At 39.0% G+C, this 25152-nt stretch overlaps 1 protein-coding gene across 7 annotated transcripts in view; it reads left to right on the top strand.

Moving 5' to 3' along the window:
• The window catches only part of LOC137224717 (signal recognition particle subunit SRP54), an 86334-nt gene that overhangs the window by 36262 nt on the left and 24920 nt on the right, over nucleotides 1-25152 (top strand). For 3 of the 7 annotated variants that reach the window (XM_067737566.1, XM_067737559.1, XM_067737556.1), the window contains exon 1: nucleotides 22189-22403. In XM_067737566.1, the coding sequence (XP_067593667.1) occupies nucleotides 22239-22403 (165 nt within the window). In that variant the 5' untranslated portion in view covers nucleotides 22189-22238. The other 4 variants (XM_067737552.1, XM_067737544.1, XM_067737578.1 and 1 more) reach the window with 3 other exon arrangements.

Raw genomic sequence — 25152 nt, 5'->3', positions numbered from 1 at the left:
TCCTGATCTCTAGGCCTTCATAGTAACCCAAATAATGTTTCTCTCTCATCTGTGTATCTTCAACACTATTAAAAGTTGTGCAGGGCTTCCCTGGTGGCGCAGTGGTTGAGAGTCTGCCTGCCGATGCAGGGGACACTGGTTCGTGCCCCTGTCCGGGAAGATCCCACATGCCGCAGAGCGGCTGGGCCCGTAAGTCATGGCCACTGAGCCTGCGCATCCGGAGCCTGTGCTCCACAACGGGAGAGGCCACAACAGTGAGATGCCCGCGTACCGCAAAAAAAAAAGTTTTGAATGTAGAATTGATAACTGCAGCCATATCTAGAGTGTTTATTCTGCCCTAGGTACTGTCCTGAGCACTTTACATATTTTAACCCACAACAACTCTTAAGGGACAATTCTGGGGTCAAAATCCAATCTAACTGTTACAGATTAGGATACAGGGAAGTTGAGTAATCTGCCAAAGGTCACTAGCTAGGGAATGGAGAGGCTGGGCTTCTGGCTTGAGAGTCTGTACTCTGGATCACTTCCTGTCTAGGTGCTCACTGAATGGTGGACAGACATCTCTGTTACACGTTTGAGAGTTTTCTGAGGTACATCAGTTCCAAAATGTAGTGCTTCTGCTTTGGTGAGTGACACTTCCACCTATCTATTCAGTTACCCAAGCTAGAAACTGGGGTCAACTTAGATTTACTGTCTAGTCATTCTATTGATTATGGATATAGAGGTATTGAGATGCCTAACTTTTCTCCTTTCAGTTGTGTCAGTTTTGCTTCGTGTATTTTGAGGCTCTTTTGTTGGGTGCATACACATTTAGGATTGTTATGTCTTCTTAGTGAATCGACCTGACCCTTTTATCATTATGTATGTAATGCTCTCCTTTGCCTTGCTCCACTTTATCTGATATTAATGCAACCACTCCAGCTTTCTTTTAATTAGTTGTTTGTATTATATATCTTTTTCTATCCTTTTACCTTTAACCTACCTGTATCATTATATTTGAAGTGAGTTTCATATTAACAACATGTTATGTTTTTTCTTTTTTAATATTTCTGATAATCTTTTAACTGATATATTATTTATATATTAGGATTTAAGTTCTGCCATTTTATCTTTTGTTCTGTTTGTTCACTCTGATTTTTGTTCTTTGTTTTCTCTTTTCTATCTTCCTATGGATTGTTTGAACATTATTTATTATTCTATTTTAATGTATCTGTATGTCTTTTAGTATGTTTCTTTGAGTAGTTTTCTTAGTGGTTGCTCTAGGTATTACAATATATATACATACTTAACTTATCACAGTCCATTCGTATCAGTATTTCATCACTTCAAGTACAATACAGAAACCTTAACATCACCTTAGACTTGATGAGTTATACTTCCTAAGTATTTCTCGTATCTTCTTTCTCCTCTTTGTCTCTATATCCCCTGAATTAGTTCATACACTCATCATTCCTTACCTGGATTGCTACAGTAGCCTCCTGACACTTCCCTTTCTCTTTTTTCACTCTTTTTTTTTTGCGGTACGCGGGCCTCTCACTGTCGTGGCCTCTCCCGTTGTGAAGCGCAGGCTCAGCGGCCATGGCTCACGGGCCCAGCCACTCCGCGGCATGTGGGATCTTCCCGGACTAGGGCTCGAACCCGTGTTCCCTGCATCGGCAGGCAGACTCTCAACCGCTGCGCCACCAGGGAAGCCCTTTCACTCTTTTAATCTGCCTTCCTCACTGCCACAAGAATAATCTTTCTAAACATAACGATTCTGGTATCGAAATCTTTCAGTGGCTCTATGTTGTCTTCGTGATGAATTCCCAACTCCTAAGCCTGGTGTACAAGTTCTGTTATAATTTTGTCCTTACTTACTTTTATAATCTCTTACATCTCTCAGCTCTTATCCATGCATTGTTCCTTCTACACAAAACTAGTTTCATTTATTCTAGGAATCCATGTTCTGCTTCCTAGAATATCCCTTGCTCTTTTCTCTTCTTTACTTATACTTGTCCTTCAGGACTACACAGTTAAAGAGAAACCACCAGCATGGAGCCTTTCCTGACTTCCTTTCTTCTTTGAATTATGTCCCCTTCTGCTTTTTGCTTAACTCTCTCCTATTGCTTGCCAGGATGTGCTGTTATTCACTGTCTTCTTTCTCTCACTCCATTTGAGCTCTTGGAAGGAATATGATACACATTTTCTAAATATTTTATCATGAAGATGTGGCTTAAAAGCTGCATTTATGAAATGGATTTAGAGGTTTTAACAGACTGTAAGTTTATTATGAGATAATTTGATCTTTATTTGTATTACATGAGTAATTAGTCTTCCGCTGGATTTCAGTTCACTTCTGGACAATATGCTTAGAGGGCATAGACAAATTAGAAAATGTAGTTAGGAAATCAGCGTGGTAAATGGGGTGCTAAACCGTGTTATAAGAGGAACAGTCAAAAGAGTTGGATATTTGTCACCTGGAGAAAATTCACAGGAGACATCATGGCTCTCAAATAGTTTGAAAGCCTTATTCTTTATGCCTGGCAAGGAGACATCTATGCAAAATAGGAAGGAATGTCAGGCAAACATATTTCATTTTAATATGTGAAAAGATTTTCCATAATTATGGGTATTAGAATGGCACAGATTGACTTATTTTGGATAGTGGATCATCTCTCCTGGGGTTGTTAAATCAAAGTTAGGTGATCACTTATTGGGGGGTATTGTGGAGAGAATGCAAACATAATAGAAATTTTGTTCCTGAGATTGTGTGCAACTAATGCCATAAGAAATGTACCTCGTATTCTAAGAGTTATCAAAACACTGGAAGGAATTAACTCATTCTTTACGTTACAGAAGGCGTTAAAAAACTAGTAGTAATTACTTGATTATATAGGAAATATACAATTACTCTGTTGATTATAGATAGAACCTACCTACTTCTACTTGCTTATACGCCTAAATTTATGATTTAAAGGATAATAGTTATTTAGAGCTAAGGTAAGCCTTTTTATTCCTCTTTGAAATATACCTTATACCTCTGGCATATACTCTGAGGAGCAGTTGGATATGAGCTATAGAAAGGGTGGACAAAGAAAATTTTTTCAAAGAAAAATTTTCACAATGTTCTATTTTACTTAAACTGTAGGGTGAGTAGATGTGTATTTGTTTTTATAGCTTATGGATATTATAAATATTCTTTTGAATATATTCCATGATTAATTTTTAAAAACCAGATGAAGACACAGCAGATGATAACAACATTTGTTAAATCTGGTTGGTGGTTTCACCACTGTATTTATTTTCTGTGTGTAAGATATTTGCATGTAACTGCTTTGACAATGAATGTTAATTGTGTGTACGTGAAAGTTATTGACCCTTGCCTACAGAACTGGACAGTACTGATGGTGCCAAGGTTTTCAGTAAGCAACCAGGAAGAATCCAAAGAGTAGCAAGAGGATCAGGTGTGTCAACGAGAGATGTACAAGAACTTTTGACACAATATACCAAATTTGCACAGATGGTAAAAAAGATGGGAGGTATCAAAGGACTTTTCAAAGGTAAGAAAAATAACAAGCTCATCATTAGTTGACACACTGAAAGGAAAGAAAGAGGTTGAGAAACTAAAAATTAAAGCCAGGGAGTACTGCCAGTATTAGAAAATACACTGCTGAATTTCATGTTATATTCAAGTACTTCCAGGATTTATAATGCAATCTGTGATTTATCTGTTTTCAGATTCAAGGTAATAAATGCTAATATTTTAAAAAATCACACTTAATGACTTTATTTTTGTGATGTTATAGTATATATTAAAGAAAATTTAGAGAATATAAGGAAATATAAGAAAAAAATTTAAAACACCCATTACCTTTACTCCCCAGAGAATCCCATGGGTCTTATTGCAAATAACATTTGATATAACTAGTGCTTTTTCTTTTCAAACATCATGACTTTTTTTCCATATTGTCAAATATTCTTCAGAATATAACTTTTAACCACTGAGTACTATTCCAGTTACGCATGTATCTTTGTTTAGCACAATGCGTCTTTGTTGGATGTTTAGGCTGATTTCATATCAGTATCAGTTCCTGTATCAGTTTCTGTGCAGTCTTCCATGAGGCCAGGGATTTTGTCTGTTTTGATCATAAATATAGTAGATGCAGAATAAGTTTTGTAATAATTCAGTATTTCCAATTTAATGGTCAAATGTTTTTCAATATGTTTTTTCGATTACTCACATTTAACATTTCTTCGTACATTTATTGGTTTGAATTTTCTTGGTGAATCCCCTCTTACTTAGGTTACTTGTCCATTTGTTTTATTTTTTTCCTTATTGCTTTGTAATAACTCTTTAAAATTCTTGGACTATACCTGCAAATATTTTTCCCAAAATTTCATTTGCCGTTCATTTTTATTTTCAATTAAAAATGAAGTTTTAATTTTTTTAATTAATTAACTAATTTATTTATTTGGCTGCATCAGGTCTTAGTTGCAGTATGCGGGATCTTCGTTGAAACATGCGGGGTCTGTCATTGCAGCACACAGGCTCTTTGTTGTGGCGCGCGGACTCTAGAGCACGCAGACTCAGTAGTTGCAGCATGCAGGCTTAGTTGCCCCGCAGCATGTGGGATCTTAGTTCCCCTACCAGGGATCAAACCCACATCCCCTGCCTTGGAAGGCGGATTCTTAACCACTGGACCACCAGGGAAGTCTCTGAAGTTTTCATTTTTAATGCAGCCAGGCCTTTTGGTTTGGTTTCTTTTATACTCATAAAAGCCTTCCCCATGTTGATACCACAGTAGTCACCTATACTTTCTTCTACTTGTTGTTTTTTTTTTTTTTAGGTTTTTACTCTTTATCCCACCTAGAATTTATTTTGCTGTGTATTGTCTAAGGTAAACAGATAAGTTTGTTTTTCCAAAGGGTTAAAATCAACTGTCCTAGCCCTCTCTTTAAGGTTTTTTTCTATATCATAAACACTATTTATTATTTAAGAAGTATTTAAGAAGTATTGATTAGGTAAGCTCCAAAGATGAATAATACCACTGAATAGCTTTAAAAAAGATGGGTATTTACATAAGTTTTTATCACGTTTTTTAATTTTTTTTATTTTTAAATTTTGTTTTGTGGTACGTGGGCCTCTCACTGTTGTGGCCTCTCCCGTTGCGGAGCACAAGCTCCGGACGCACAGGCTCAGCGGCCATGGCTCACGGGCCCAGCCGCTCCGCGGCATGTGGAATCCTCCCGGACTGGGGCACAAACCCGTGTCCCCTGCATCGGCAGGCGGACTCTCAACCACTGCGCCAACCCTGTGATAGGGAAGCCCTATCACATTTTGTCTTTGACAGTTTCCTTATTTTCCTTGCCTACTATGTCCTATTTTCTTTTTTGTGACAAGGGAGAAAAGTTAGACAAACAAGTTTAAAATTGGTCATAATTCCTAACACCACATATTATTTCAGATAGTGATTTATAAACACATTAAGTCAGTTTAACATCTTTCCCAAATGACCCTGACTGTTCTTGATAGAACTACTGCAGATCTGTTGGTGAGATCTTGTCTAAGCATTAACTGCACAATAAAGGCACAACCAAGATGAAGTGGGCAGTGGATATGGTACACGTCCTTGTCACACCAAAGTCTTAATAATTTTTCGAAGTTTTAAGTCCTCAGAGACAAAAACTCTTACAACAAATCATCAGTGGTTGTAAAATTCACATCTTACACAAATTTATTAATTATGAAATATTTTTACAGGTTTTATCATCTTCTATAAAAACACATCTTATAGTTCTTAATTCATTTAATTTAATCATATTAGCCAGCTTTGATCAGAGAATCAGGGTCATCTTTGATTTTCATTTTCACAAATGTTCCTGAGAAGTACCAGAGTTAATGTTCCTTTGAAATAAATAGTTTTGCTGAAGCAGCTCTACTTATTCATTGCTATTGCATCAGTGATGTCTTTGGCTTTCTGTCTCTTAAGAGCACAGCAGTTATTCTCTAAAGGATGCTCTTATCGCTTCTGCCCCAGTGTGCATCTCTTTCATTGGCTGCCTTTTTACTGTGGAGTTTTGACTGAGTGTGTAGAAATTCATTAATAAATGGAGTTGCATTATTCTTTCTATTCTCTGAAGCTTTTTGTTATTTATAATAGCTTCTTAGATATACACATCTTCAGGTTCTCTCAGACTCATTCTTTCATATCCATTTATCAGTAATCCACTCTCTTTCCCAATTAACCCATATCTGTAAAGTTTTTTGTTCAGCATTCTACCATGTCACTATTAAACAATTGTTATAGCTTACTATTAATAACCACTGGATATGGTTTTGCTTATAGTGGCTCATTCACAGGTATAAGTAAAAATGTTAACAAAAATTGTAGCCCTTAAGAAAGTTCCTTAGGGCTTCCCTGGTGGTGCAGTGGTTAAGAATCCGCTTGCCAATGCAGGGGACACAGGTTCGAGCCCTGGTCCGGGAAGATCCCACATGCCGCGGAGCACCTAAGCCTGTGCGCCACAACTACTGAGACTGCACTCTAGAGTCCGCGAGCCACAACTACTGTGCCCATGCGCCTAGAGCCCGTGCTCCACAACAAGAGAAGCCACTGCAATGAGAAGCCCATGCACCGCAACGAAGACTAGCTCCCACTCGCCTCAACTAGAGAAAGCCCGGGCGCAGCAGTGAAGACCCAACGCAGCCAAAAATAAATAAATAAAATAATTTTTTAAAAAAAGAAAGTCCCTTAATATTGAGTTTTACCTGTTCTTTCTCAAAAATATGTATGAAATTGGGATAAAGAGTAGAAGGGGAATATGTACAAATAGAAATAATTGTGTTAGAGTGATAAGATTATAGGTTTTTTTCTTTATATTTACTCAATTTCTATGATACCCTGATTATATTACAGGCTATATTGACTCAAAACCTTTTGTTCTTCAGGTGGTGACATGTCTAAGAATGTGAGCCAGTCACAGATGGCAAAATTGAATCAACAAATGGCCAAAATGATGGATCCTAGAGTTCTTCATCACATGGGTAAATTGGTTTAGTTTATAAGGGTTGAGTTTTAATATGCCTTTTGTTATGATATGAAAATCTGTTCAAACAATGTATGATTTAAGTAAAAGGGCCATCTAACTTCTAAGTTGAATGGTTGTAACAGTGCTGTATAATCTGAGGTTTTATTTACTCCTCTGCTGCTGTTTGTGATTTTTGAGCAGGCTACTTAATCATCTTTTGTTAATGCTTGTTCTGGTGACCTTTTTCCTTAGTTTAGAATCTGGATAGTTTCATTGATTAGACTTTGGAATTATATAACGATTTTGAAAACCCAGTTCCACTTTTACCATGTAACCTATAAAAAGTTCTTTAAACTTTCTGAACCTCACTTTCCCCTTCTGTAAAATCACAGGCAATAGCTCGTCAGGAAATTATGATGATTAAATGAGCTAATAGATAGGAAAGCATTTAGTACAGTTCTGGGCATAGAACAGATGTTCAATAATGGTGAATTGTTTTCTTACTTTAAGTCCTATGAAATAACTACCCCCCATCCCTGCCCCAAATTATTACTATTTATAAGACTCAGACTCCCCAGGAAAAAAATTTTTGTTTAGATTTACTGACTCCCTACTGTGTGACAGGTACTGTTCTGAGATCTCTTCATGTAGTATGTATTTCTCATAATGTGATGAGGTAAGTTATTCATTCTCTTTTATAGATGAGGATACTGGTTATAATACAAATTTTTATGTACTTTAAGGCTGATGCAGTCAGAACCCAGTATATTTTTTTAGAAGTTCAAGTACTTATTAGGCAAAAGTAACAAATGTTTCAAGTTGTGTTTAATAATTATTTGATTTTATTCTACTCTCACTCTAGGTGGTATGGCAGGACTTCAGTCAATGATGAGGCAGTTTCAACAGGGTGCTGCTGGCAATATGAAAGGCATGATGGGATTCAATAACATGTAAAGAAGATGCCTTAATTTAAACTGACTCAGTTGATTACATTGTTTGCTGAGACCTCAGAGTTTCCCTCCTTTTTGCAAACAGGAAATAAAAGTATTTTTCTTGTCTGTCTTGCCCCTTTTCTTTCTCTCCTCATCTTTTTTCCCCCTCCTTTTCTTTTTCCTTCCTTCCTTTTTCCCTCCCTCCCTTTCATATAAGGGAGGAATATATGGTTTTTGTGGAAATCATTATATTTTTGCTTTAGATTTTCTTCTGTTAGTTTTCAGCCATCATAACACATTATAACACTTCTTAAGTTAAACAAATGATGTAAAATTTTAGTATTGATACTTAAAAGTTTTTAATTGTCTCAAAGGCCAAGCATTGCATTTGTAAACAGTCCTGGTCAATAGTTACATGATGTCTCAATAAAAGTGCTGTAAAATAAACTTCAAAGTCGTTATAAGTTAAGGGGTTGTTAACTTTCTTTATGGCTTAAAATTATCAGTGTATCATGTTAAAAGGCAGACAGAGAAGCTAATATTTAAAACTATTCTCATAAGTGTACCTTTATTGGGACATATGATAGAGTAACCTAACCATTAGTATTAGGAATTTTTGTTTAACTTGGAATAATCAAGATAATTTTGCCATAGAAAATCTTAGGTCTGCCATTTAAATGGAAATTGTGAATTTGGTTACAGTTCACAATTTAATGCTTTGTATATAACTTGCATTTTTTTACCTCATATTTTTGAAGCCTTAACGGCAATATTTGATTTTCTTGAAAAGCCAAGTTTGTTATGTTTCTTACATACCAAAAATCTGCTTGAAGAAATTGATATACTTTGATGATAATAGCTAATGTATAGACCTCCTAATGGGAATATAACTGCAAATATTAGGCTGTCACTATTATATATTAAAAATAATGAGACCATGACAAGATTGACTTGGTGGTTGTTACTTTGGATGCATAGTTCAATTAGGACAATGGCTTTTCAGTAAGTTATGGAATTCATTTAAAATACTAGAATAATTATTATACCTACTCATTGACATCATGAAGATAATGGATGTGGTATAACAGTGTATTTTGAACTAGGGTGAACTGATTTTGAACTAGGATGAACTGATCTTCAGCAAAGAATTGATTTGTAGAAGTAGAAGAGAGTGAAAGAAATAGCTAGTTTTTATAGTATTAATTTTTTATAACTCAAGTGTTTTAAAAGGGTCTTAAAATCCAAACTATCTTCAGAAAATAATTACATAGAGAATGCAACCGATTTTCTTGTTTATTTGGGCAAAGATTTTATATCCCACCAAATAATTTTCACCAGCCAAAAACTTTAATATCTCTATAAAATATTTGTATACCCTGTAAAAATTACGTATCTTGTGTTCTGCAGAAATGTCATCACAAGGTCCAGCTACAGAAATTTGACAATAGAGAAAATATTGTTCTCCAAATTAGTTTCTTATTAAACTGATGCATACCACCTTTTCTGGGCATGCATTTTTGTGATTTCTATCCTCAGGGTGCCACTTTTTCATTTTGACCAAAAAAGGAAATGAGACACTTGGCCAAACTGTATGGCTTTGGGCATTGTTGTTAGTATTTTTGGGTGTGATGCAAATTATATTTTTCAGAAGCAAAAATAACAGTGGCAAAGGACAACTAAAGGTCCAGAACATGTAGTTCAGCTTCTGTTTCTCTTGTCTCTTCTATAAAATGAGGAAATTGGGGATGTTCTCTGAAATTCTGATTCCATTAATTCCTCAACCTGGCATCTTTTTAGTTACAAAAGCTATCTTTCATTTCTCACAGTTTCTATCAAAGTACTCATTTTTTGAAAGCGTAAGTACTATATACCAGAATTAAATTTTTTAATAATTTGAACAAATGTCCTTTTATTTTTCACTGTTGTTAAAATTAGTTCCTTAGCTTTTTGATATATGTTATATTTCCAACTTAGAGCACTAACTAGATCTAATATCATACAACATTGCATTCTTCTTGGATTTTATTATAATGTTACTTAAATATGTACAAACATAAAATTAGGTATAATTTCTTGCATTTACAATGCTTATGTAATTTTAAAACAAAACCAAACAGAACTTAATTATCAGAAAACTACAATACCTAGAAAAGGCAAATTAATAATTTAATCTGATGGATGTCAGTGTTCTGAAAGTATCGTATTTGCTAGCATGTAAAATATAAGGTGTATACACAATGCATCGCAACTTTATGGAGGAATTTTTTGGAAAAAAATAATTACTTTTCATCATGTAGTAAAAGCAATTTCAAAGTGTGTTACATAAACCATTATATTGTTCAAATAAATACAGTGTGTCATAATGTGAGAAGTCCTAAGTTCTGATATGTAGTAATATTGTACTAACCTTGAATAGACATATAACGCACATAGCTAAAAATAAATGTATTGTTATCAAAAATACTGATATAGAGAAGGCAATAAGACCAGGAAATTTACTAGAACTAAAGTTTCGTCATGCATATTAATGTTGGAAAATTACTATATTATTAATACCTTATGTCAGTGAATGTAGAGGTTCTGAAAAGTAAACCATAATATAAAATAAAATTGAATGATTTTCTTTTACAGGTAGCTTTAGTACATATAAACAAAAATTTGAGTAAAAAATGGAACAAAGTGTTTAAAATAAATGTGAAGGAATTTCAGCTTGTTGGTTGTGTATGCAGTAAAAGCAAGTATTTTACTATAATAAAAAATAATAGCAACCACAGGATTTGAATGAGCCAGGGAGAACCATGGCTAAATAACAACTAAATGTAAATAAGTTTTGATCTTCCTTAAAACCTGGCAATAATTATTAATAAAGCCAAGTAAGGTGCATATTCAAAACTAGGAAGCCATCATCACAGCTCAAATCTGTTTCTGTTCATTGCTGGCATTCACTGGATTAGAAACGTAGTCATCTTCAAAATTCTGCTCTAAACTCCAGTTACCATGCTCTGAACATTAAGCTATTGCATTACAGTTAAACCTAATGCCTTTTTTGCTTCTGAGCCATGAGTTACAGGAATGATGGATTTATATCTCAAATTTTGAGGTATTAATTTAAATTTTACTTCTAGATCACCTGTATAGTCTGTGACTTGTTGATGTGATGTGAAATTTTGCTATGAGTCTTTTCCCAACACTTTGCAATTAGGGGTAGATAACAATTTATTTGTGCTCATTGTTGAGTAATTGCTAACCCAAGCCTCTAGTGCCTATCCTTCTCTACTGACCTCTTGTCTGTAATATGGGCGTATTGAGTACAAAGTAATTTTTGGATGCTTTTAAAGGAAGCTGGTAAATTATGGCACATTTCCTTTGGTAGTATTAATGTGGTGCATACAAGCTGTTGAGGTTGGCATGCCTATGCTACTGTTTGCAACTCTCATTACTTTTCTTTCTCTTCATTCAAAATCATTATTTGAAGTGCATATAGATCTTTTAGCTTCATTTGGCTTAAAAGTTTCTCTCATTAGCCTAAAACAATGCATTTCTTTTTTTTTTTTTTTTTGCGGTACGCGGGCCTCTCACTGTTGTGGCCTCTCCAGTTGCGGAGCACAGGCTCCGGACGCGCAGGCTCAGCGGCCATGGCTCACGGGCCCAGCCGCTCCGCGGCATGTGGGATCCTCCCAGACCTGGGCACGAACCCGTGTCCCCTGCATCGGCAGGCGGACTCTCAACCACTGCGCCACCAGGGAGACCCAACAATGCATTTCTTGTACCAGTTGGATCATAAATGGAAAGACAATCAAGAAATTGCACAGCAGTACCTGTTTGTAGGAGAGATAATTTAGATGAGTCTGACACTAAGAAAATCCCCTACGTGGGGCCTGAGACTACTCTGACATAAAGACTTTCTTCTCATGGGAAGCAGAAGTGAGTAATATCCTGTAATTATGGTCTATTTTTCTTAAACAACACACGCAAAAGTTTTGTGACCTTCCAGGGAAAAGTCCTGTGTAATGTCTGCATATCTGCATAATTTATGTATCTTGCTTGTTTGCTTTTTTGATTTTAAAATAGAATGAGGGAAATTAAAGAGGTAACCCAAAAGAGGTAAGGGTTGTTACTGGATATATTCATGGACCAGAAATTCCCCAAGTTTCTGACTTTGGGAATCAATTAAGTGGTTCAGAATTTTATGTCTGACAGAAGTGGTACAAGAAATACCCACCTGTTTCTTGACATTCCATTTGATAGGAAATATAGGGAGTGTGAAGCCCTTCAGTTGATGTGTGTCCTTTGATTTTTTACAGTTTCCTTCTTATAGTTTACCAAGAACTTGGATTGGAGGGTAAATTTACTCTATATACACAATTGGGTTATCAAGCGCATCTCATCTGTTACTAGGGAAAGGTATGGTTTCCTCAGTCCAGAAAAAGTACAGTTCTCAGGATTGTTTTTTCCTTTTGGCAACTCAGCCAATATCAACAATTTTATTTTAGAGAGTTCAGCAAAAGTTCAGCGTGGGCAGTGAACCTGGAGCTCCTCGGGGCACGTCTCAGTCATTTATGCCATTGTTCCTTTCACATTTCCCCCCTTTGCTCATGATTTTTCCTGGAGAAAATATCACCAGGGCAACTTTTAGTCCCACATAGCTGGAGTGGCTTGGTTGCCTGTTCTGGATTCATCATGTTCCTCAGAGTGGGGGTTGGGTGTAAGAGTCAATAAATGGATCAGGAAAATCATTGGCGGCATCATGATATTGTGCTGCCTCAAGCATAGTGGTCTGTGTGAGCCTTAACCAAGCAGAAGAATGGTTAAGTATGGAAGTAATCAATTTAAGCAAGGACTTTATCAACATAAAGAAGCTAACAGCTATTAAGAGCAATAACCCAGTTTGCAGAACAGTTCTGAACCAAGATCCAATGTTTGAGGGCAAACAGCTGAACAAACATTAGGGGAGTGTTAAGGGTATCAGAGTGAAGCCAAGCGGGTTTCTTTTGTAGGACCTCAGAGTTTCTACTATATCAGAAGTATTTATCCAAGTACAGCAGGTGGCATTTAAGATGGCACAGATACCTCCATGTTCTGCCAGAAGGTAGTCTAAGACAAATCAGTTATCTAATATAACATGAGTAAGTGAGTTTAGGGAGTTAACTTGGTCACTTAATGCTATGACTGTGGCATCAGCTATGTCTGCTATGGTGGCAGAGAGATTTCGAACCAATTTGTCAAGGGTTCCAATCCTCCACTTGGGGAATATAATTCTTAGATATTTCTGAAATCCCTAAGAAGAGATTTCTCAGCAGAGGAAGGAAGTAGAGCATGTGTGCTATTCGGTAATTTCTGGAGAATTTAATACAGTCAAAGGGGCCATTAAAAATCCTAGGGGACATTGAGAAGCTGGGGCTAGGGCTGTTGAGGCAGGTCATCTTCCAACTACAAAGATATAGCAGATGGGGCACAAAGAAAGGAGTTGTCAAGGTGAAATTAAACCCTTGGTCAGTTATATTTGAGCAGCCTAGTAGCCTTCCTTGATGGGATATGTGGAGGGTCATCATGAGGACATATTCTGTTGCACAGCAAGGTAAAGTTGAGAGCCAATGTTTCTGGGTAACCGCAGGGTACTGTTGGAACAAATTGTTCCTAAGAACTATTGGGGGTTTTGTCTGATTCTATTGACCAAACAGGAAAAAGGAGCTGTGAATTCAAGTAGGCAAACATGGTATGCTGGGAGAATAGATGAATTCTGAACAGGACATGGTGGAGGGATATTAGTAAGCTTGGAGATAGCTAAGGCAAGGGGATCCCAGTGTTTGGTAAGTGATTTGGGGTGCCAATGGCATAGCCAACAATCTTAGATTTCCTCCAGTGGCTAGACTTTGGGAATTGCAAACTAGGGCATTACTCTTCCAGGCATAAGGTTCTGGGTGGATTTTAAGAAAGAATAATAACAGAAGTCTAATGAAAGAACTATCCAAGTAAAATCAGCCATTTTAATATAAAGAGGAGAAAGGGTGGCTCATGGCCTTGGTTAAAGAAAGAATCCTAAGCTGAATAGATTAGTTGAATGGCCAAGAATTGGAGCCAGAGGCTTTTTCCCAGGAGAGTTCTGGCAAGATACATGGTTTTCATAGAATTACTGCCAAAGGAGGATGCCCACTGTATGTAGTAGGGCTAAGAACATTAATAAACCTGAAACCAAAAGGAGGAGTCTCAGAAGTTCAATTCTCCAGTCCTTCATAGTCAAACTTAAGGGACCAAAGGACCTGGGTCATTTCTTTTAAACTTTCATTGCAAGCAACACCCATGCATGAAAATTTTCACTCCTTGAGCATGTGTCTATAAGGAGTATAAGAAGGAGAGTGGCAAGTTGCTATATCATCAATTACTACATATCAAAGGAGACATAGCAACTCTGTGATAATGGCAATTAGAACAAAGGTAAGAAGAGAGATTTCATTAATGGTGATCATGGAGTCTTGGGAGAGTTGTCTATATTAGGTGTCATTTGCTTCACTTTTGGGTCAGTTTCAGCTTGAGGTCTCCAACTGTTTCAGAGGCCCATTCAGGTGGGGAAGCCTTTTTGAAATGAGAAACCTGAATCTAAGAATCAATGCCTTTATTGGCACAGAGGTTGGTTAAGAGTACCTGATAGGGTCCCTTCCACCTGGGCTGCAAGGAATCCTTTAAAAGATGTCTTTTCCAATAAACATAGTCCCCTGGTTGTAAATTGTGATGTTCTAGGTCTTGATATCCCAGGAGCGCTTTACTGTGTAAAGGTTTTTCAACCAGGTGCTCATTTTTCTTTAGTCTTAATGAGACTTTGGCAATAATGTAAAAGATCTCCCTTGACTAGAAGGGGCTCGTATAGCCCTGAGTCAAGAATCCTAAGTGTTCCAGTAATTATTTCAAATGGTGACAACTTGTATTTTCCAAAGGGTGTAGATCTTAAGTTTAATAAAACTATGGGTAGTAATTTAGACCAAGGAAGACTTATAGCCTCAGAGAGTTTTGCCAATTGTGTTTTGATTATGCTATTGGTTCTTTACACTAGACCAGAGGACTGAGGATGATGGGCGCAGTAGAAATGTTGTAGTATAGACCAGATTTCACAAACAGCATTTAGAATTTGTCCAGTGAAATGGCTACTTTTATCACTATGTAATTCCAAGGGAATTCCCCAAGTAGAACTAATCCTTTCCAACAATATTTTGGCCACTGCAAGGGTGGTTGCTCATCTGCAAGGAAAGGCTTCCACTCAATGGGAATACATACAAACCGTCACAAGAACGTATTTGTATCTTTGAGAGAGAGACAGCTCGATAAAATCCCATTGCCAGATAGCAAAGGAACCAAGAGATAAAGGAAAGTGGCCTTGAGAATATGAATAGGTTTTCCTGGGTCATATTTCGGATGATCTGATACCTTTGACATATTTCAGTCGCTACTGTGGGAGGTTTCCAAAAGTATTGTTTTCCCCAGGCTATCATTTTATCAGTTCTTTAATCAGTCATTTCATGTATTAATTTTAAGATGGTTTGTTGAGTGACACCAGAAAGAGCAGGGTAGCTGTTTGGCCCATATCAAAGCCCAGGATGCTGGTCAAGTATGCATCCATCAGAAACCCACCTCTGCTGTTCCTTAGCTGTAGCATTCACTTGCCCATCTCTGATAATATCTTTTTTTTCTTTTAATTGGAGTATAGTTGCCTTACAATGTTGTGTTTCTGCTGTACAACAGAGTGAATCAGCTACATGTATACATATATCCCCTCCCTCGTAGACCTCCCTCCCACTCCACCCCATCCCACCAATCTAGGTCATCACAGAGCACCAAGCTGAGCTCCCTGTGCTGTACAGCATGTTCCCACTAGCTAATGATTTTACACATGGTAGTGTGTATATGTCAATCCTAATCTCCCAATTCATCCCACCCCCCTGACGCCCACCCCAGGCCCACACATTCGTTTTCTGTGTCTGTGTCTCTATTCCTGCCCTGCAAATAGGTTCATCTGTACCATTTTTCTAGATTGCACATATATGTGTTAATGCACGATATTTGTTTTTTTTCTTTCTGACTTACTTCACTCTGTATGACAGACTCTAGGTCCATCCACATCTCTATAAATGACCCAATTTCGTTCCTTTTTATGGCTAAGTAATATTCCACTGTATATGTGTACCATACCTTCTTTATCCATTCTTCTATTGATGGACATTGATGGACCATGTTCTGGCTATTGTAAATAGTGCTGCAATGAACACTGGGGTACATGTGTCTTTTTGAATTATGGTTTTCTCAGGGTATATGCCCAGTAGTGAGATTGCTGGGTCATATGGTAGTTCTATTTTTAGTTTTTTAAGGAAGGTCCATACTGTTCTCCACAGTGGCTGTATCAATTTATATTCCCACCAACAGTGCAAGAGGGTTCCCTTTTCTCCACACCCTCTCTGGCATTTATTGTTTGTAGATTTTTTAATGATGGCCATTCTGACTGGTGTGAGATGATAACTCATTGTAGTTTTGATTTGCATTTCTCTACTAGTTAATGATGTAGAGAATCTTTTCGTGTGCCTCTTGGCCATCTGTATGTCTATTTAGGTCTTCAGCCCATTTTTGGAGAAATGTCTATTTAGGTCTTCTGCCCATTTTTTGATTGGGTTGTTTGTTTTTTTAATTTTGAGCTGAATGAGCTGTTTGTATATTTTGGAGATTAACCCTTTGTCAGTTGCTTTGTGTGCAAATATTTTGTCCCATTCTGAGGGTTGTCTTTTCATCTTGTTTATGGTTTCCTTTGCTGTGCAAAAGTTTTTAAGTTTAATTAGGTCCCATTTGTTTATTTTTATTTTCATTACTCTAAGGAATGGGTCAAAAAAGATCTTGCTGTGATTTATGTCAAAGACTGTTTTTCCTTCTTTTTCCTCTAAGAGTTTTATAGTGTCTGGTCTTACATTTAGGCCTTTAATCCATTTGGAGTTGATAATATCTTTTAAATGTTGGGTGTCCTTCCAAGTAGTATATAGTTAACTTGGTGTGAATAGAGTGACCAATGGGAGGAGGTTTCTTTATGAAGCCTGAATCTTGTAATGCTGCGGCCTTAGCAACTCTGTCGGCCAGTCAGTTTCCCTTTCCTTCCTCAGTGTTGTCTTTGGAATGCCCTGCAACTTATTGCCAATTGTTGTGCAGCAAGATTGCATCTAGCAAAACCTTAACAAAGGGGCCCGTTTTCAATTTCATTTCCCCCTGAGCTCAAGAAACCTCTCTGTTTCCAAAGCATTCCAAAATCCTGAGCTACTCCAAAGACATACCTGCTATCAGTGTAAATGTTAGCACATTTGCCAGAGGGCAAAGTGCAGGTGCAAATATGTGTATGGTTCAGCTTGTTGGGTTGAAGAAACTGAGGGGCAGAGCATTGGATTCTGTTATAGTGAAGGGAGTAGTGATAGCATATCCAGATTTCAGTTGTCCAGCAGTATTTCATAGATAAACCAAGAAATGTCAAGGTTGTCTAAAGGTGTTTCTTGCAATCTGGATACGGACTAGTCAAAAGATCAGTTGTGGTTATGTAATCATGTGAGATTTTATCTGTTGCTGATGGTAAGAGGGTAGCAGGATTTAGGGAGTTACAATGAGACAAAGTGACATTTGGAGAGGAAAGCAAGATTTCACAGGACATCAGTCAGCTAGCAGATAAGTGTGTGTGATATGACTTCAAGAGTGCCTCAATAGAGTGAGGGACAAACACCTGTAAGGGAGACCCCATAGCTGTCTCTTCTGTAGCCTGCAGAAGGGCAGCAGTGGCTGCTATTGCTTGGAGGCAAGGTGGAAGATCTTGATCTATAGGGTTCAACTGTCTCTAAAACCCAGTAGGTCTCTGTTTGCCCCCATGGGCTTAATGAGCACTCCAAGGATGTTTCCTGCTAACTTCATGAATGAATAGAAAGTGAAGAGAATAATTAGGGTGTCCTAAAGCAAGGGCTGTGGCCAACCGAGTGTCTAAAGTTTGAAAAGCTGATTCAGCCTCATTATTCCAAACAAGAGGATCAGGCCTCTATCCTTTAGAAGGGAAAAATGAGTTGTTCATACAAGAAGAAATTAGGAACCCAACTCTGCAATAGCCTGTTAGCCCAAGAAAAAGCATCTCACTGGCACTTGGTGGCATAAAGCGGGAAACTGAGATATGCCCTGGACACATGTAGGATCCAGTGTTAGCCCTTGAGGGGTTAGCAAATGACCCAAGTATCTTACCTGGGTTTGAACAGATTGGAGCTTTTTCCTTGAGACCTTATGCCTTTGTGTGCTAGCTGAGTGAGGAGGTATAGGCTGTCCTTGAGGCGTGCTTCCTCAGTAGGGGAACGTAACAAAAGGTTATCAACATATTGAAGTAAAGTAGAGCTGTGGGCAAAATTCACATTGGCCAAGTCTTGTCTCAATATCTGTGAAGAGTAAGTAGGGTTTTCTGTGTAGCCGTGAGGCATAGTGGTCCAAGTATATTGATGTCCTTCCCAAGTAAAGACAAACAGGTATTGGCTATCTGGATGGACAGGAATGTTGAAGAAAGCACTACGTAAATCTATGACGGTAAAGAACTGTGTGCTCAGAGGAATTAAACTGGGGGTGGTGTGAGGGTTGGGGACTGTGGGGTAATGTGATATGACACTATTGTTTACAGATTAGAGATTTTGAACAAAATACCAACCTTGGCCATGAGATTTGCCCATGGGAAGGATTGGTGCGCTACATGGACTGGTGCATGGGATTACGGGGCCCTTGTGGAAGTGTGCCTTGACAGTGGGACGAATTCATTCTAGGGCCTCAGGCCTGAGACCTGTTGAGGTGAGGCAAAGGTTTATTAGGATCTACCTGGATCCTAATTGATAGCACCTAATGAATGTGTTCTATGTCATTTGAAGAGGTAGACCGTAAGGTAGAAGGAACAGAATCTAACAAGTCCTTGTGATTGGGAATTGACAAGACAGAAGCAAGGAGGGGAATCTCAATATCAGGACTAGAGCTGGAAGTAGACCTTGAGGAGTCGATTGCAAGTGTATTTCTCCTTTTTGGGAAAAGGAAATATTAGCCTGTAATTTTTCCAGGAGATCTTGGCCCAAAAGGTGTACTGGGACAGAAGGAACAAGAAGGAACTGATGAGTTCCCTGCAAAGAACCTATCTCAAAAGGCAAGGAGTGGGGGGGACTTCCCTGGTGACACAGTGGTTAAGAATCTGCCTGCCAATGCAGAGGACACAGGTTCGAGCCCTGGTCCAGGAAGATCCCACATGCCATGGAGCAGCTAAGCCCGTGCACCACAACTACTGAACCTGCGCTCTAGAGCCCGCAAGCCACAGCTACTGAAGCCCGTGCTCCACAACAAGAGGAACCACTGCAATGTAGCCCCCATGTGCCACAACTAGAGAAAAACTGCACAGACCCAAGGCAGCCAAAAAAAAAAAAAAAAAAAAAGGCAAGGGGGCCAACTTGGTTACCTTCATAACCGTGTTGGGAACTCACACTATTTGGACAATTTCAGTACTATGAGGAAGAGCGCCTTGAGGCTGGTGGGGTTCAAGACAGACAAAGTTGTTCCTGTGTCCACAAGAGTGGTAATAGCTTCAGATCCTATATTAAAAAAAAAAAAGTCCAATTCTCCCAATGGTGTTAGTGGAAGTACCAGGAAGATCCCAACACTTTCCTCAGAGCACCATGTGTCTACAAAAGGGGGGTGCTTCTCAAATTTCTCAGAAAGTTCATGAAAAGGGTCAGAGTGAGTGGCTTTGGGCTGCGAATAGGGCCTTCTTTTTAACTTTGGGCAATTCTTCCAGTGGCCAGGCCACTTATGATAGTGGCAGGGACCTGGGCTTAGAAGGAACCCTGAAGAGAATTTTGGTCTTTCCGTTGAGGTAGCTGCTGCGTGGCAGTGGTCAGATGCTGCAGCTGCAAATTCACGATTTTAGTGGTCTTGCATTTCTCTGTGTGTTTGTTTTAGACAGCTAATTAGCCAAATTGACCAAATCAGGAGTGGCCATTGCTTTAAATCAACCTAAAGTGCATTTTTATTTTTAACACCTTTTTTTTTTAACATTTTTCCTTACACATGATTGATTATGAAACCATATCTCCCTATTTGTGGAGTGGGTTAACCTTAAAAATATTCTCTACTAAAATATATATGAAAGTCTTGTTTTTTATTTGATGGACTCTCTTCGTTACTGAATTTTATTCAGCTTTGTTGTCCCAGCCATTCACAGAAATAGGTAGATCTAAATTTACCTTTTTAGCTCTATATGGATCATTAGATAACTAAATTTAGGTAACAGTTAGGTTTTCAAGTAAATTATAGTAATACCTGAATTTATTTTTTGTCATAGTAATACAGTACAACTTATACTACAAAGTGAAAGAGAGAATGATTTGGCATGTTGCTTTGTTGTCCACTTTTAGTTGATCTGTGACAGTCTGGAAACAATGACAAAAATGTCAATGCCCAAAATAAAACCATTAGAATTTCTATGCTTTTCTGTTGCTATGAGTTGTTTGTTTGCAAAAGACTGCTCTTCAATTGGATATTTGTGTTAAAAAATAACTCTTCTTAGGAAATACTTCTGGCTCATGCTGGAATGTGACTTGCATTTTGAATTTTCAGTAAACTAAGAAATGTACTTGTAAACCATGAAAATAAGTTCTGCCTCAGCAGTGAAAATTGTAATTCGATATTTAATTGCCATTTTTGCAAAATAAAGTCATGCATTTATAAACATTCCACTAATTTTTAATGATAAAAGCTGTTGACTATCCTTCTTGCCAGTGAAAGGAAAGGGATTTTTGAATACTTGTAATGTAGAACTGTCTTGTTTATGAAAGCCAATTCATGAAGGCTTTAACAATTGGTTCTTTATTTTTCTTTTCAACTTATGCAGTTTTTGCTGTTTTGGATTGTCTCAATCCCATGCTAATGTCACTAGACAGCACTTGTGAACCTTGGCAACAAGCTAGTTTGATTTTATTACCAGAATATACATTATGAATTTCCATCCAATTAAAAATATATAGATGGCTTTCAAATAATCAACTTTTGTTTTTAAGGTTTTCAGTTTGGTTTTTAGGTTATCATAGTCATATGCAGGATAGAAAGTGTACAAAAATACTAAGCAGAGAGTAAGGAAAAATACCTTTTGCACAGGAGAGAAAGGAAGAATTAAGGTTGTATGGGTGTTGGGCCTGCTGTTGCCACACTGAATAGAAGATATGCTGGGCCATAACTCTGGGGAGCATTTATGAATTTGCCTGGCATGAAAATGGAATCTAGGGTATCGAATGAAGCCCCTCCTCCACGGCCAAAAGAATGTATTTTATTTTTGACCTCTACAACTAGTGCAAATTGCCTGAAAACGCTCATACTAAAACTACAATTAAAGACCATTTACATGGAAATGTTCCAACTAGAGTAATGCAATAATCATTGCAATCATGACTTTTTTATTTGGTTGAACACTGGGAAAAATCGGAAAAGTCTGAAATGTTCCCTCTTACACACACACACACACACACACACACACAACAGATAATAAATTATTCCTCACATTTGTTAAAATGGAAGCTTGCTAGCCCTCTGCTCTCCTTCAGGTCTCACTTAACTTTTTCTACAGTTACATATACTTAAGTACTTCAGACAGGTGAAAAAGCAAAATTCGCCTTTGAGGCTCTTATTTCAAGGGTATTTTGACTAGACTGTCATCCACATGAGAAATGGAATAAGTAGCATGAGCCGTTCATTAAAAAATATATTTTCAGCAACCACATCTCGTCACAAGGCTTTGAAGCACACTACGCAGCCGTTCTCATTTCACAGTGCAGAAACCAAAGTCTGGGAGGTGACTGCCCAGGATGCAGCTGGTGAGCGGTTGAGCCAAGATCCAGAAGCCGGCTTCCCGGTACAGGTACGAGGCATGACGTCACTGGTGGTGCCAGTCTGCGAGCTCGGGACGCGGGCCGGGCCGGAAATTGTACTGCAGAAGGCCCCGCCCCGTCCCGTCCCGTCCCGCCCCGCAGGAGCCGGGAGTTGTGCAGTCCAGACGGTGCTCAGCCGAGCCCCGGGAGCTGAGCCGGGTGGGCGGGACGCCAGAGGCCCCGCCCCTCGGGCCTGCCCCACCCCCAGGTCTGCCCCGCCCCGCCCCGCCTCGCCTCGCCCCGTCCCGTCCCGTCCCTCAAGCAGTGGCTTGGCCGGGCTCGGCGCTAGGCTGGCGCTGCCGGTGAGTCCCACTTCCTGACAGCGGGTTCGGTCCGCGCCTGGGCGGGGACGCGGAGAATGGAAGCGGGCTTATCGGCCATTACTTTGTATCTCGCCAGCGCCTGCAGTCCTGTGGTGGCGACAACGATGGACCGGAAGCCAGTGAGCCGTGCAGAGGGAGGAGAAGCAGGGGTTGCCTCGGGAGCTGCGGCCGCCGCTCCGTTCAGGGAATCGACACAGCAGGTAGGAGCGGCCGCCGAGGCTGAGGCCGGGAGAGCCCAGCTTCCTGTCTGCCTCGCCTGCCGCCTGCCCTTTTGGCCTGCCCGGCCTTCCTTCGAGCAGGCCGCCCGCCGGAGGTGCGTCCCGGGGCTCCTCTTCGAGGTGTCCCCGGCTCCGAGCGTCGGCTTGAGGGAAGGGGCGGACGAACCGCAGTCGGAGCGCCGCTGGGCATCGCCTCCTCTGACAGCGCCGCAGACTCCGGGGCGGCCTCGGATTTCGAGGGGTGAGGTTGCAGCTTCGGGTCTGCGAGCGCGAGAAGGAAGGCGTGTCCCCGAAAGGCTGTCCTTGGAGTAGCTGGAAGCCAGGTGACGCCGGCTGCGATCACTTCTCAGTCTCTCCTTGTGGGAGTGCCTGACTTGGCATCTGCCCTTTGGTTAGCAAATAGCAACTGGGTGCTATGCGTTTACAGGCTTCCCCCCCCGCACCACTTAATCCTTATAACTTCTGCATGAGGTGTGAGTTATCCCCATTTCACCAGGGAGGTAACTAAGGCTCAGAGCTGCGCTGTCCAATAGACATATAATGCCAGCCGCGTTTTAAATTGTACATTTTCTCGTAGCCACATTAAAGAACTAAAAAGAAACCGGTGAAATTAATTTTAATATTCTATTTTATTTAACCCAATTTATCAAAATATTTCAACATGTAGTTAATATGAACTGAAATTTTAATATTCTATTTTATTTAACCCAATTTTGTCGAAAACCATTTTAACATGCAATTAATATGAAAGTTATCACTGAGATATTTCACAGTCTTTCTGTGGTACTAGTCTTTGAAATCCTTTGTGTATTTCAGCACATCTCAGCTTGAACTGGCCCCATTTCAAGTGAGCATTAGCCCCATGTGGTTACTCTATTGGACAGCATAAGTTTAGAGCATTAGGTAAGGTTTGGAGGTTTGTTTTGTTGGGATTTGGTAGTCTGAAGTAGTAGCGTAGGATCTTTGGCCAAGTAAAACTAATGAAGAAATGGCTTTACCTGAAACCGGCTCAGGAGTATACAGTTTTGATGTTAAAAACCTGAGTTGCTTCTGTGTAGAAATCTTCCCACCCTGAGTGAGAACAAAGCTTTTCAGTGGCTTCATTTTTGAGACTAACTACCTGAATGTTAGTAAGACATTTCCCCCAAACTACAGATTCCTAGAGAATGGTGCCCGAATGTGAGTATAGTTCTAATATTATAAGAGGTAGTTTGCATTAACAAAAGCTTTTTCTCAGGCTAGTCTTTATATGGACTTGTTTTTTCTCCTACTTAAGAAGGGGGAAGGTAACCTGCAAGAAGGAATTCAGGGAAAATGCTAATTGATTAGGAAGCCCACTTATTATGTTCAGTTGAGTCGAGACCTGTTGTTGACAGGTGTACTTGAACTGAACCTTTTTAGTCCACAGCGTTTGATGTATTTTCCATTTGATTTTTCCTTCTGTTACTATAATTGTTTTCATCACTACTTCAGCTTTCAGTCTTTTAATAGCAAAGTAAACCTATACTGATTTACCAGATAAATGTTGTTTGAAGAGAGGCTCTTTATTGTGGCTTAGTGCTAATATGTTATCTTCACACTCTTGGTTAAAAAATAATAAAATAAATAAAACGTAAAGAAGGCCATAGAGCAAAAAGTAAAAAGTCATAGGAATACTCCCATCACCCGTTTCTCACATTCACATTCCCCAAAAGTAACTGTTAAGTTTCTGGTGTATTCTTTCTGGGATTGCCTATGCATATATAATCTTTCCTGTTAAACACAAATGGGTTCATACTATACAAACAGTTTTCTAACTTTCCCTTTGCGCTCTCTCATTCACATTCCTGAAGCAGAGACATTTCCAGGAACCCCAAATCTATGCCTACTTGACCACAGTAAGAGGGGAGAGGCCAGTGAAGTGGAGACTTGGGTGGCAGGAGAGGCTGCCATCCTGTACTCCTTCATTGGTTTGTCAGAACTGAGAAATCCCAAGTGTCATGTAGGGAAGGAAGAGTTAGGAGCTTGGGTCTGTGCTCAGAATTAGGCCTCAAACCAGGACATTCAGCAGCTTATCTGACTAGACTTTTGACCAGAATCTCAGCTTCAATATTATTAAAGGAGTTAAAATTTCAGTACTACTTGTTCATTTATTTATTTAGCACCCCTGCTACAAAGCACTTACGATGTGCCAGGAGCTGTAGGCTAAAGGATAGAGCAGTGAAGGATACGCGCTGTGCCTACTCCCATTCTGCCGATCACCTATTTGGGGAAGGTGATGCAGAGTAAATTCCAAGTGTCATACATGTTTTTATAAAGTTCTGGGTGCTATGTGAAAAGAAAATTGCCACTAAAAACAGGCCCCAAGGAACAAGATAAGCAGATTTACAGTACTGTTAACCATAAAATGTAATAAAATGTTAATTGACATTGCATCTCCTAATTTCCTGGTGTTAGGAAATTGTCTTTTCAGATCTTTGGAGTTTGTTGAAGTAGAGTTTGTATGATTGACAGTGAAAATTTTCTGACCTGCAGGCTGACTGTTTATCTGTAAAAATGAAATGTTTTCAAATTCAGAGAATAACTTTCATTTATAATTGTTGGAAATTTTGAATCAAATTATTTTCTGGTTGGTTTTACCCATCAATACCTCCCTTAACTAACCCCACACTCCCCTCTTTGCCAAGTAGAGGTTGTGATCATATGGCATAGATTCTTTCACAGATTTTTTTACTTGACAATCTGGTTCTTT

The sequence above is a fragment of the Pseudorca crassidens genome, chromosome 1 (assembly GCF_039906515.1).
Source record: "Pseudorca crassidens isolate mPseCra1 chromosome 1, mPseCra1.hap1, whole genome shotgun sequence".
NCBI lineage: Eukaryota > Metazoa > Chordata > Mammalia > Artiodactyla > Delphinidae > Pseudorca > Pseudorca crassidens.
This window is presented reverse-complemented; position numbering and strand designations above follow the sequence as displayed.